The sequence below is a fragment of the Aquarana catesbeiana genome, linkage group LG06, assembly GCF_042186555.1.
Source record: "Aquarana catesbeiana isolate 2022-GZ linkage group LG06, ASM4218655v1, whole genome shotgun sequence".
In the NCBI taxonomy this organism is placed as follows: Eukaryota; Metazoa; Chordata; class Amphibia; order Anura; family Ranidae; genus Aquarana; species Aquarana catesbeiana.
This window is the reverse complement of record NC_133329.1, coordinates 86,981,159-86,994,561: the sequence shown is the minus strand read 5'-3', so window position 1 is coordinate 86,994,561 and position 13,403 is coordinate 86,981,159. Positions and strand designations below refer to the sequence as shown.

General features: G+C 43.9%; 1 protein-coding gene across 2 annotated transcripts in view; it reads right to left on the bottom strand.

Annotated features, from left to right (window-relative positions):
• Positions 1-13,403, bottom strand: part of SLC5A10 (solute carrier family 5 member 10) — a 250,214-nt gene that overhangs the window by 12,648 nt on the left and 224,163 nt on the right. For both annotated transcript variants that reach the window (XM_073636394.1, XM_073636395.1), the window contains exon 13: positions 12,469-12,684. In XM_073636394.1, the coding sequence (XP_073492495.1) occupies positions 12,469-12,684 (216 nt within the window). The remainder of the gene's footprint in view (positions 1-12,468; positions 12,685-13,403) is intronic.

Genomic DNA, 13,403 nt, shown 5'->3' with positions numbered 1-13,403 from the left:
AATATAAAATAAAAAAAACAAAAATAGTTGTCGTTTTTATTGTTCTCTCTCTCTCTATTTTCTCTCTATTGTTCTTCTCTTTTTTACTGTATTCTATTCTGCAATGTTTTATTGTTATGTTTTATCATGTTTGCTTTTCAGGTATGTAATTTTTTTATAGTTTAATGTGTTTTAACCATTTTTTTGTTTTCAGGTACGCCATTCAGCTGCAGCGCGGATTTATTTATCTTGACAGCAACAGCGTTTGCTCCCACAATACATAAAGCCGTGACTCCAGCGCTGTCGGAGGTGATTTCACCACCACAGTTACATACTTCAGCATATATGCCGAAGCGTGGGGGCAGCAGTGGGTGGAGGAGCGATTTGCTCCTGCCTTTTGCGGGAGGATGCCCCCATGCTTCGGCATATATAAAACGGTGCATGTATGCCCATCATTAGAAGTGGGTGGATGAAGGGAGGTATTCTAATGGTGGGCATACCCACCGATCAAGATCTTTTTTTCGTTCAGCCCACAGGCTGCATGAAAAAAAAGTTTACAATGTATGCCCAACAAGGACCAGCAATGTACTGGTATGTTGCTGGACTTTGAGTGGTTATACCAGAATGATGCCTGCAGGTTTAGGTATCATCTTGGTATCATTCTTTTCAGCCAGCGTTCGGCTTTCATGTAAAAGCAATCCTAGCGGCTAATTAGCCTCTAGACTGCTTTTACAAGCAGTGGGAGGGAATGCCCCCCCCACCGTCTTCCATGTTTTTCTCTGGCTCTCCTGTCCCAACAGGGAACCTGAGAATGCAGCCGGTGATTCAGCCTGACCATAGAGCTGATCAGAGACCAGAATGGCTCCAAACATCTCTATGGCCTAAGAAACCGGAAGCTACGAGCATTTCATGACTTAGATTTCGCCGGATGTAAACAGCGCCATTGGGAAATTGGGAAAGCATTTTATCACACCGATCTTGGTGTGGTCAGATGCTTTGAGGGCAGAGGAGAGATCTAGGGTCTAATAGACCCCAATTTTTTCAAAAAAGAGTACCTGTCACTACCTATTGCTATCATAGGGGATTTTTACATTCCCTGAGATAACAATAAAAATGATTAAAAAAAAAAAAAATGAAAGGAACAGTTTAAAAATAAGATAAAAAAGCAAAAAAATAATAAGGAAAAAAAAAAAAAAAAAGCACCCCTGTCCCCCCCTGCTCTCGCACAAAGGCGAACGCAAGCGTTGGTCTGGCGTCAAATGTAAACAGCAATTGCACCATGCATGTGAGGTATCACCGCGAAGGTCAGATCGAGGGCAGTAATTTTAGCAGAAGACCTCCTCTGTAAATCTAAAGTGGTAACCTGTAAAGGCTTTTAAAGACTTTTAAAAATGTATTTAGTTTGTCGCCACTGCACGTTTGTGCGCAATTTTAAAGCATGTCATGTTTGGTATCCATGTACTCGGCCTAAGATCATCTTTTTTATTACATCAAACATTTGGGCAATATAGTGTGTTTTAGTGCATTAAAATGTTAAAAAGTGTGTTTTTTCCCCAAAAAATGCGTTTGAAAAATCGCTGCGCAAATACTGTGTGAAAAAAAAAAATGAAACACCCACCATTTTAATCTGTAGGGCATTTGCTTTAAAAAAATATATAATGTTTGGGGGTTCAAAGTAATTTTCTTGCAAAAAAAAATAATTTTTTCATGTAAACAAAAAGTGTCAGAAAGGGCTTTGTCTTCAAGTGGTTAGAAGAGTGGGTGATGTGTGACATAAGCTTCTAAATGTTCTGCATAAAATGCCAGGACAGTTCAAAACCCCCCCAAATGACCCCATTTTGGAAAGTAGACACCCCAAGCTATTTGCTGAGAGGCATGTCGAGTCCATGGAATATTTTATATTGTGACACAAGTTGCGGGAAAAAGACAAATTTTTTTTTTTTTTTTTTTTTTTTTGCACAAAGTTGTCACTAAATGATATATTGCTCAAACATGCCATGGGAATATGTGAAATTACACCCCAAAATACATTCTGTTGCTTCTCCTGAATACGGGGATACCCCATGTGTGAGACTTTTTGGGAGCCTAGCCGCGTACGGGACCCCGAAAACCAAGCACCGCCTTCAGGCTTTCTAAGGGCGTAAATTTTTGATTTCACTCTTCACTGCCTATCACAGTTTCGGAGGCCATGGAATGCTCAGATGGAATAAACCCCCTCCAAATGATGCCCATTTTGGAAAATAGACACCCAAAGCTATTTGCTGAGAGGTATAGTGAGTATTTTGCAGACCTCACTTTTTGTCACAAACTTTTGAAAATTGAAAAAAGAAAAAAAAAATACGTTTTTCTTGTCTTTCTTCATTTTCAAAAACAAATGAGAGCTGCAAAATACTCGCCATGCCTCTCAGCAAATAGCTTGGGGTGTCTACTTTCCAAAATGGGGTCATTTTGGGGGGTTTTGTGCTATCTTGGCATTTTATGGCCTTCGAAACTGTGATGGGTAGTGAGGAGTGAAATCAAAAATTAACGCCCCTTAGAAATCCTGAAGGCGGTGATTGGATTTCGGGGCCCCGTATGAAGCTAGGCTCCCAAAAAGTGCCACTCATGTGGTATCCCCATACTCAGGAGAAGCAGCAGAATGTATTTTGGGGTGTAATTCCACATATGCCCATGGCCTGTGTGAGCAATATATCATTTAGTGACAACTTTGTGCAAAAAAAAAAAAAAAAAATTGTCACTTTCCCGCAACTTGTGTCAAAATATAAAATATTCCATGGACTCAACATGCCTCTCAGCAAATAGCTTGGGGTGTCTACTTTCCAAAATGGGGTCATTTGGGGGGGGGTTTGTGCCATCTTGGCATTTTATGGCCTTCAAAACTGTGATAGGTAGTGAGGAGTGAAATCAAAAATGTATGCCCTTAGAAATCCTGAAGGCGGTGCTTGGTTTTCGGGGCCCCGTACGCGGCTAGGCTCCCAAAAAGTCCCACACATGTGGTATCCCCGTACTCAGGAGAAGCAGCAGAATGTATTTTGGGGTGTAATTCCACATATGCCCATGGCCTGTGTGAGCAATATATCATTTAGTGACAACTTTGTGCAAAAAAAAAAAAATTTGTCACATTCCCGCAACTTGTGTCAAAAAATAAACTATTCCATGGACTCAACATGCCTCTCAGCAAATAGCTTGGGGTGTCTACTTTCCAAAATGGGGTCATTTGGGGGGGTTTTGTGCCATCTTGGCATTTTATGGCCTTCAAAACTGTGATAGGTAGTGAGGAGTGAAATCAAAAATGTATGCCCTTAGAAATCCTGAAGGCGGTGCTTGGTTTTCGGGGCCCCGTACGCGGCTAGGCTCCCAAAAAGTCCCACACATGTGGTATCCCCGTACTCAGGAGAAGCAGCAGAATGTATTTTGGGGTGTAATTCCACATATGCCCATGGCCTGTGTGAGCAATATATCATTTAGTGACAACTTTGTGCAAAAAAAAAAAAATTTGTCACATTCCCGCAACTTGTGTCAAAAAATAAACTATTCCATGGACTCAACATGCCTCTCAGCAAATAGCTTGGGGTGTCTACTTTCCAAAATGGGGTCATTTGGGGGGGTTTTGTGCCATCTTGGCATTTTATGGCCTTCAAAACTGTGATAGGTAGTGAGGAGTGAAATCAAAAATTTATGCCCTTTGAAATCCTGAAGGCGGTGCTTGGTTTTCGGGGCCCCGTACGCGGCTAGGCTCCCAAAAAGTCCCACACATGTGGTATCCCCATACTCAGGAGAAGCAGCTGAATGTATTTTGGGGTGCAATTCCACATATGCCCATGGCTTGTGTGAGCAATATATCATTTAGTGACAACTTTTTGTAATTTTTTTTTTTTTTATTTATTTTTTATTTTTTTGTCATTATTCAATCACTTGGGACAAAAAAAATAAATATTCAATGAGTTCAACATGCCTCTCAGCAATTTCCTTGGGGTGTCTACTTTCCAAAATGGGGTCACTTGTGGGGGTTTTGTACTGCCCTGCCATTTTAGCACCTCATGAAATGACATAGGCAGTCATAAACTAAAAGCTGTGTAAATTCCAGAAAATGTACCCTAGTTTGTAGACGCTATAACTTTTGCGCAAACCAATAAATATACGCTTATTGACATTTTTTTTACCAAAGACATGTGGCCGAATACATTTTGGCCTAAATGTATGACTAAAATTGAGTTTATTGGATTTTTTTTATAACAAAAAGTAGAAAATATCATTTTTTTTCAAAATTTTCGGTCTTTTTCCGTTTATAGCGCAAAAAATAAAAACAGCAGAGGTGATCAAATACCATCAAAAGAAAGCTCTATTTGTGGGAAGAAAAAGACGCAAATTTCGTTTGGTTACAGCATTGCATGACCGCGCAATTAGCAGTTAAAGCGACGCAGTGCCAAATTGTAAAAAGTGCTCTGGTCAGGAAGGGGGTAAATCCTTCCACTGGCCACTATCCAGCCCCCCTAAAGTCCGAAGGATAAACTGGCCCTTTGCTTAGAAAGTTTGAAGACCCCTGCTTTAGGCCAATGAGAATTTCTAAGTCCACTTCAATCCTTAAAGTGGTATTAAACCCAAAAGCAAATATTCATTATATTGCAGCTTACCAATTCTTAAATGTGGTGGCTGCATTAGTTTTCATTTTTAGGCTTTCTTTCCTTTAGGCTCCCCCCCCCCCCCAGACTGACAATGCTGCTGTTCAAAGGTGTTTTATTCATCCAGAGATGGGGCACTCTAATACAGGAGGTGTGTTACGGACCAGATCACCAGGTGAAAATAGAGGAAAAATAGCCTAAGAAAATAAAACTGATGGAACCACCACATCTAAGGGCTGGTAAGCTGCAATCTATTCCATTTTTGGATCTGAGTTTAATACCACTTTTAAAGTGGAAGTAAACTCACTTTTTTTACTTGTACCTACAGGTCAGCCTATAATAAAGCTGACCTGTAGGTACAGTGAACATCTTCTAAACTTTTAGGAGTGTTTAGGAGATATTCACACGGCATACAGCCGGTGACGTCACCGGCGCGTGCGCTCTGAGGGTCTGGCGTACCGTGCCATACCTTCAGAGCTCGTACCATAAACGAGGGCTCCCTCGCGCATGCACGGGAGTTACATCATCGCCAGCTCCGGCCACTCATGTAGCCAGAGGCCCCGAACCCGGAAAAAAGATTGGGTGATGATGGAAGCCGTGTCATCACGCCGTTGGAGAGCTTTGTTTTAAGGTAAGTCTTGCATAATGTGCTAAAATGCTAGCACATTATGACATTGGCTTGCAGGGCACTTTTTTTTTTTTTTTTTTATTCAGTTTACTACCGCTATAAGCAAAAGTATCTGCATGTAAAGAAGCCTTTTAATAATTACCTGTCCTGACGCCTGTACCACCTTTCTCTGCTGTATTCAAGCAAACAGAGAAAATACCCTGTACTTCCAGGTATGGAGGAACATGTGACTAACGCCATGTGAAAGCTCTAAGTCAGTCTGTGTTGTCACATGGGAAGTCCATAGTACTATGAAAGCTCCAGCTTTTCAGCTGAACAGCGTGATGGGAGAGTCGAAGAAAGGTAAGTATTTGCAGTATGTGTTGTATTAGCCTACAGTAGGTGGGCAAGGAACTGATGTTTAGGCTCCATAATACAGCCCATAAACTTGCTGTGTCAGGTGTTACATTCTCTGGCTTCTTGGCTCACATTGACTCACTTCATCTTTTTCTACCGTGTTTCATAGACACAAAAAGGTATTTCTTGCATACTAATAACAGTTTAAAATCTTTCCAGATCCATGATGTATGATTCATGATAGCTAAATCATCTTGCAAAGACAAAGAAATTCTATTTTCCAGCTGGTGTGATTCACAAACTATTATCCTGAGTGTGGGAAGAGCCCCCTTCCGGGCACGGTAAAGCTAAGAGTCACATTCCACAATGACCTGTGAATTGCTCAGCTGATCCTCAACCATTTCCTCCGACTAGAGAGCTATTAAGGTTGGGCTTGGCCTTTACTGATGCTGGGGAACTACAAGTCCTCCTGAAAGGACAGCTCTACCTTTGATCTAGATTGTCCTTTAAAGCTGAACTGGCCTAAAACTGTTCCCTTGCAGTGGGGCTGCGTGTGCCCTGCAAGGGTTAATTGCTTGTTTAGATCTAGGAGACCTGGTAAAGCACCTGATTCTCTGCTCCTGTAGACTCCTCTGTGCTGCTATACTGGTCCCCAGATCCTCTTCTCCACTCTGCTCCAACGGTCTAAGGTCCTCTGACCTCATCAAGACTGATGCAGGGACCATAGCCCCTTGGACATGAGGATGTCGATGGACAGTCCACTGCCAAAAGCATGGAGGAGCGTCGTCTACCAGGGGAGCAGAGGATTAGGTAGGTAAAACTTGTAAGAGGGGCTTTGTGGTTGGCTGTATTTGGCGCCAAGAGCACAAGTCTCTAACCCTGCTCCTGTCCTCCTAGAACACTGTCCTCTTCTGCTGAGACCAAATCCTCCACCATCTTGTGCCCCACTCAATGCCAGCAGCCTCCACACGATATTCACAGCAATTGACCTTTACATTCTCAAATGAGGAAGGTCCACACATGAAACTAATTTTTTGCTGCACTTTACTGATGGAAGTTAGGAAATGGCATAACAGTCACCTTAAAGAGACATACAATCCAGAGTCACTTGACATTACACAGTCAATTACATTTAGTGGACGGTCCGTCGTAGTCACAGGTGAAAGCATATGCAGAACCCTTATCAGCCATCTCCCTTACAGTGTCTCCTCTCCCCAAGGTCATTAGTACTCACAGGACTGTGCTCTCCATAGTCACCTCCTCGCTGGGTACATCTCTCCCGGGACCCTCCAGGGAAGCAGCTTCCCTCAGGGAACTCTTGGCCTGGCCTAAAAGGCCTTTTACAATCTACCCTAACCTCCATAAGGGACAGAAAGACTACAATTGGCTCTTCCTGAGTGCAGGTCTACTACTCCCAGCCTCCTGCCCTGTCCAGGGCCTACATGTATTGGTTACATCCAAAGGTGTGGGGTGTTTAGCTACCATGCCACAAGTGAGTGTGTGCTGCTTCTACTTGACTTATATATGGGTGCTCACTCTTCCCTGACATCACTACAGGAAGGCTCTACCCAAAAGGGGCCCTAACACCTAATGACAATGTCTGCTGTAACCAGACACTATTCTGCTACAGTGCCACCTAGTGGCAAAATGGCTAACTGCATCTATCTACAAACTGATTTTTCATTACCTAGACCAGGGGTAGGCTACCCTTTGAGCACAGTGTGCCGAAAAATGTTTACAAAGAAATTGAGGGTGCCGATTTTATAACAAAAATATGTCAACTTCACACTCTCAATCACGAAAAGGATTTTTTATAAAGTAAATGCTGTAAACTACTTACTAGTAATGAAAAATTAACATTCTGCACTCTCACACCTCAGATCAGCCCAAATTCCTGCAATTCCACACCTCAGATCACTGTCCCAACAGCAAATCTGTTTCACCACTGTACCCCCTGTACATCTGCCCCACCACTGTACTACCTTGCACATCTGCCCCGCCACTGTACCCCCCCCGCTCATCTGCCCCACCACTGTACCCCCCGCTCATCTGCCCCACCACTGTACCCCCTGCTCATCTGCCCCACCACTGTAACCCCCGCACATCTGCCCCAACACTGTACCACCCTGCTCATCTTCCCCACCAATGTACCCCCTTTCTCATCTGCTCCACCAATGTACCCCCTTTCCCATCTGCCCCACAACTGTAACCCCCTGCTCATCTGCCCCACCACTGTAAAACCCTGCTCATCTGCCCCACCAATGTACCCCCTTTCTCATCTCATCTGCCCCACCAATGTACCCCCTTTCTCATCTCATCTGCCCCACCAATGTACCCCCTTTTCCATCTGCCCCACCAATGTACCCACTTTTCCATCTGCCCCGCCAATGTACCCCCTTTCCTATCTGCCCCACCAATGTACCCCCTTTCCCATCTGCCCCACCACTATACCCCCCCGCTCATCTGCCCCACCACTGTAACCCCCCATACATCTGCCCCACCACTGTACCACCCTGTTCATCTGCCCCACTAATGTACCCCTTTTCTCATCTGCCCCACCACTGTAACCCCCTGCACACCTGCCCCACCTCTGTACCCCCTGCTCATCTGCCCCACCAATGTACCCCCCTGCTTTTCTGTCCCACCACTGTAGAAAATGGAGGACTCATGTGACTTGGTGTGTAATTGCCATCATCCCTATGGTAGTAGAAATAATTCAAAAACCTCTAGATGGGGGATTTTTAAGGCAATTTGAAATAATAATTGGAAAAAAATTATTCTATATATAAAAAAGATTTATTTTAACATATAAATAGATAAAGAATTATATAGAATGATTCAACATGTTGCATAATTTGTACAAAAATTTAAAAGCATTGCATAATTTATAAGATTTGGTTGGAAGTGGTATTTCCCAACTATTTGCTGAACTACCACCGGTAGAAAACAGATGGTGATAAGTAGAGGGATATCCGACGCGTTTCGAATAATAGATGCATAAGCAGAATCTTCATCAGGGATTTATACCACTTCTGAAATACAAAATATTCTCATTTTCGAATCCATATGAATTCCACATACAGTACATATTTTCAACAACTACAATCTTATAGCATGAACACTTACGTTCTAGATACATATTTGTATAACATTTAGCAAAATCATTCCTTGTATCACGGAGGGGAAAGTCAAATATCTGCATGAGCTGCCCTTCACCTTGCACAGGACTGCTACATATGATCCAAAAAATGTGACACTCAAAGCAGGGGGAACACCGGAGGATATTTAAACTAGAGGACCAAAAAGAAAAGTAATGAATCCAAAGGGCGATATATATATAGCCGAAACGAATGCTCAATCAATTGGGGCAAAAAGCATCCCAAATGATGCGGCACAGTGGTGTAGTGATTAGCACTTTCGCCTAGCAGTAAGAAGGGTGGCTGGTTCGTATCCCAACCATGACACTACCTGCCTGGAGTTTGCATGTTCTCCCTGTGCCTCCGGTTTCCTCCCACACTCCAAAGACATGCTGGTAGGTTAATTGGATCCTGTCTAAATTGTCCCTAGTGTGTATGAATGTGAGTTAGGGACCTTAGATTGTAAGCTCCTTGAGGGTAGGGACTGATGTGAATGTACAATGTATATGTAAAGCGCTGCGTAAATTGACGGCGCTATATAAGTACCTATAATAAATAAATAAAATAAATAAAAATAAATAAATCCCTCTGGAGAGCAACAATACAAAACCTTAGCATGGAAAGAAAGACTCGGAGTGACGTCAGTACGGCGCAGTATATGGCGACGCCTGGGATTGCAGCTAGCGCCATTCCTCTCCTCCACAAGATATCAGGAGGAGTGAAATCAGTGGAGCCGCGCCAATATAGCAGGCAGGAGGTCCAATTTTTGACTGCTGTACTGGGATACTTTGATCACACAAGTAAATGGCTTCTTGCAGTAAGTAGTCTTTCTTTCCATCCTGTAATTTAAATATCCTCCGGTGTTCCCCCTGCTTTGAGTGTCACATTTTTTGGATCATGTGTCCAGCAGTCCTGTACAAGGTGAAGGGCAACTCAAGGAATGATTTTGCTAAATGTTATACAAATATGTATCTAGAACGTAAGTGTTCATGCTATAAGATTGTAGTTGTTGAAAATATGCACTGTATGTGGAATTCATATGAATTCTGAAATGAGAATATTTCGTATTTCAGAAGTGGTTTAAATCCCTAATGAAGATAACTGCATGTACCGGACACAATAGTTACCAAAGCTGTGTCCTCCAATCGCGATGACAGGAAATTACGCTGTAGCTAGTGTCATTTCCTGTCATCGGAGTATACACCTTTGGAAACTATTGTGTCCGGTACATGCTATTTTTAAAGTGGAGTTCCACCCAAAAATGGAACTTCCACTCATCGGATTCCTCCCCCCCTCCGGTGTCACAGTTGGCACCTTTTAGGGGGGAGGGGGGTGCAGATACCTGTATATTACAGGTATCTGTACCCACTTCTGGCATAGATAGCCGCATAATCTGCGGTTATTTACGCCACTTCCTGTTCCCCCCCGCTGTCTGCTGGGAAACACACGGGTCCCAGAGACAGCAGGGACCATCCGTACCTGGACCAGCCGCAAGCCTTCACTTCCTGATTCCCTTACCGAAGATGGAGGTGGCAGCACCCGAGGACCGAGAGACGGTTCGGCCTCGGGTGCCGACATCGCGGGCGCCCTGGACAGGTAAATCTCCATGTTTTAATAGTCAGCAGCTGCAGTATTTGTAGCTGCTGACTTTTAAAAAAAAATTTCGGCGGAGCTCCGCTTTAATAATCTTTTATGTTTTACACTATTGTGGCGTGTCTCTTGTTTGGGGTATATGATCTGATGTCACGGTTGAAGTGAAAGAAACCCGATGGCTCCCCTGCTGGTGGTTTGGAGCTTTTGCTGAGTGGAAATCTTTACAGATGTGGAATATCTCAGATATACAAGTCTATGTTTGCCCCCTGTAATAGGTGGTCAACGCTCTTTGGTAAGGGCACATCCTGTTTATTGGTGGTGGTCTCACAAGGTGGAAGAAGTTGATGACACAACAGTCAAAACTTTTCACTTTTTGTCACGTTTGTGACTCTTGGACTCACTTGTTTTATTTATATTCATTTATGGTTTATTTATTTAGCGCAACATACATTTTTTATTTATCCACTGCTCTACCCCCCTGCTTTTCTGCCCCAATACTGAACCGCCCTGCTCATCTGGCCCAACACTGAACCTCCTTCTCATCTCTTCCACCACTTTATCTCCCTGCACATCTGCCCCATCGCTGTAGCCTCCTGCTCTTCTGTTCCACCCTGAACCCCTCCTGCTTAATTTTCCCCAGTGCTGTACCTCCCTGTTCATCTGCTCCACCGCTGTACCCTCTTCTTATCTATGATATGCAGAGTGGTGAAAGGAAGCAGAGATGAGACACATCTACCTGTCCTGGCACACTCATCCTGCTGATCCACCTCTCGCATCCAGCCCACGTGCTTGTATGTGATGTATGGGATGTATGTGATGTATGGGATGTATGGGATGTTTGTGATGTCACATACAAGCATCTGGAATGGATGCGCAATGATGAGCTCAGGTCAGGGGCATTTTCTGTAAGCAGTGGGCCTGTGTGCAAGATCATAAATTGGGCCCCCGCAGCTGAGAAAAAGTGGTGGGGTGTGATTTTCATTGCACTGAATACTGGCTGTGGCTTAAAGGGACACATAGTGCAGAGGGTTCAGTAGTAAGTGACACAAAGGTTCAGGAATAATTTCAACAAAGTTCCCAGAAGCTCAACAGTAATTTCACAAACTGTCACCTGATTGTGGTTTTCTCAATCACAGTGAAATCTCTTCTTTTCTGAGATTAGTAGTGGCAACCAAGCGAGTCATCTAGATGGTGGATGGAGCTAGCAGGACTGTGATTGGCTTTAGCAGTAGCCAAGACAGACAGTCCTCCCGCTCCTGGAAAGAGGGACCGCCCCCCCCCCCCCCCCCCCAACAGAACTGCACCCAATCTCTTCACTATCAAAAAAGCTGACGATTGCAGCTACAACAAAGTTAGAGAACCAAACAATGTTTTCCATTGTTTGCAATGTGTGGGGGCACAGTGCCTCCCCCTCAGTGCAGGTGCGCTGTGGGGAATTCAGAAAATTGGAATGCATTAGTGTCTCACTGACCCTTCCCTGCGCTGCTCTGCTGATGGGGAAGGAGTCAAGTGCCGGCAAAAGAGGCTTTGTGTCCTGCTTGCGACACCAGTGCCGGGGGTTGCCCACCCCTGCTCTAGACATAATCAAGCAGGCAACTAAGTGTTTTAGGTTTTTATGCCATGTCCCTACTCCCTTGAGTGCTATCCACATGGTCCACTTTTGTCCCGATCCAGTAATCTTCTCTGGGCAACTGTATGGAGAGATGTACCCATAGCAACATGGAGATGCAGATGTGCAAGATGAAGAGAAATCAGCGGGGAGACCTTTGAAAGAAAGGCCGAGGTGCTCCAGGCAGGGCTGAACAGTGATTATCACTTGAACAGAGCCAGTTATTGTTTGTTCAAATTTATAGAGAATTTATCATGGCATACTTCATAATGGTTGCAGCATTTGTATAGAATTACCTTATAAGAAGCCACACAATGCCATGGCATCAGTACTTTCTGAGACACATGGAAGAAGTCTGCAAATCAGCAGTTTTGACTTCACTTAATGCATACTTGTTATAGGTCAGTGACATATAAGGTACAGCCAGGTAACTAGCATTTTCGGAAGGAAGTCAGCAATAGCCATCCTTGTATTCCCCTCATGACAGGTTTCCTTTAATCCCTGGCAGAAATATAATCCTGCAAACCCATTATTCTGCAGTCATCTAGATATCAGTGGACTCACCTGTGAAGGCAGCGGAGGCTCGGAGAGGAGGCTGACCCCCACTACTATTGCCACTGTCAGTGCACATAGAACGATAGCGAAGTGAAGGTAATGAACATCCTTTAGTATAGACGGACGCTCATCATAAACACCACAGCGAGGTATGGGGTACACAAACTCCAATATCATCCGAGCCAGACCCACCACCAGGCCAACCATTAGGCCCCAGAATGCTCCCTGTGAACAAAGAAAGACAGTTAAACATTAGACACAGTATTCAGTTCCCTGAATTTGGGAAGTTATTTTCAAGGGTTTCTACATGTTAAAAAACTTGAGAACGGCTTAAAGAGTTAAAAAGTACATTTATTTATACAGATCTCCCCACCAGAGCTAAAAGAGGGATATCTGAGGAGGAATGAAGGGGGGGGGGTGGTGGAGCAATGCCATTATGTCTTCTGTTTCCTGGAAGGCATAGTTGCCAAGTGTCTCAGATCCTGGAATTATGGAGACTGTCCGGCAGTATTAAGGACGCTTGGCAACAATGCAGATAGTGAGTGGGGTGCCGAGTGCTGGAATACTCTCTGTATTCAAAGACTCAATTCAGATATAAAGCTGATACTGTCAGCTGGAGTGATCTGTATTCAACAGTATACGTGTGGCCCTGGCTCAGAAACCCCCAAGGAGACTTACTTTTACCATTACAACCACTGACCACCAGTAAACAGGGGCATGTCATAGTACTACCACTGACTACTAATGAGAGGGAGGAGGGCATGAAATAATACTGCCACTAACCACCAGTGAAAGGTGAGCATACAATTGTTCTGCCACTGACCAGTAATGAGAAGGGCATATAATAGTACTGCCACTGACCACCAATGAAAGGGAGGCATATAATAGTACTGCCACTGACCACCAACAAAAGAGGGACATATAATAGTACTGCCACTGACCAC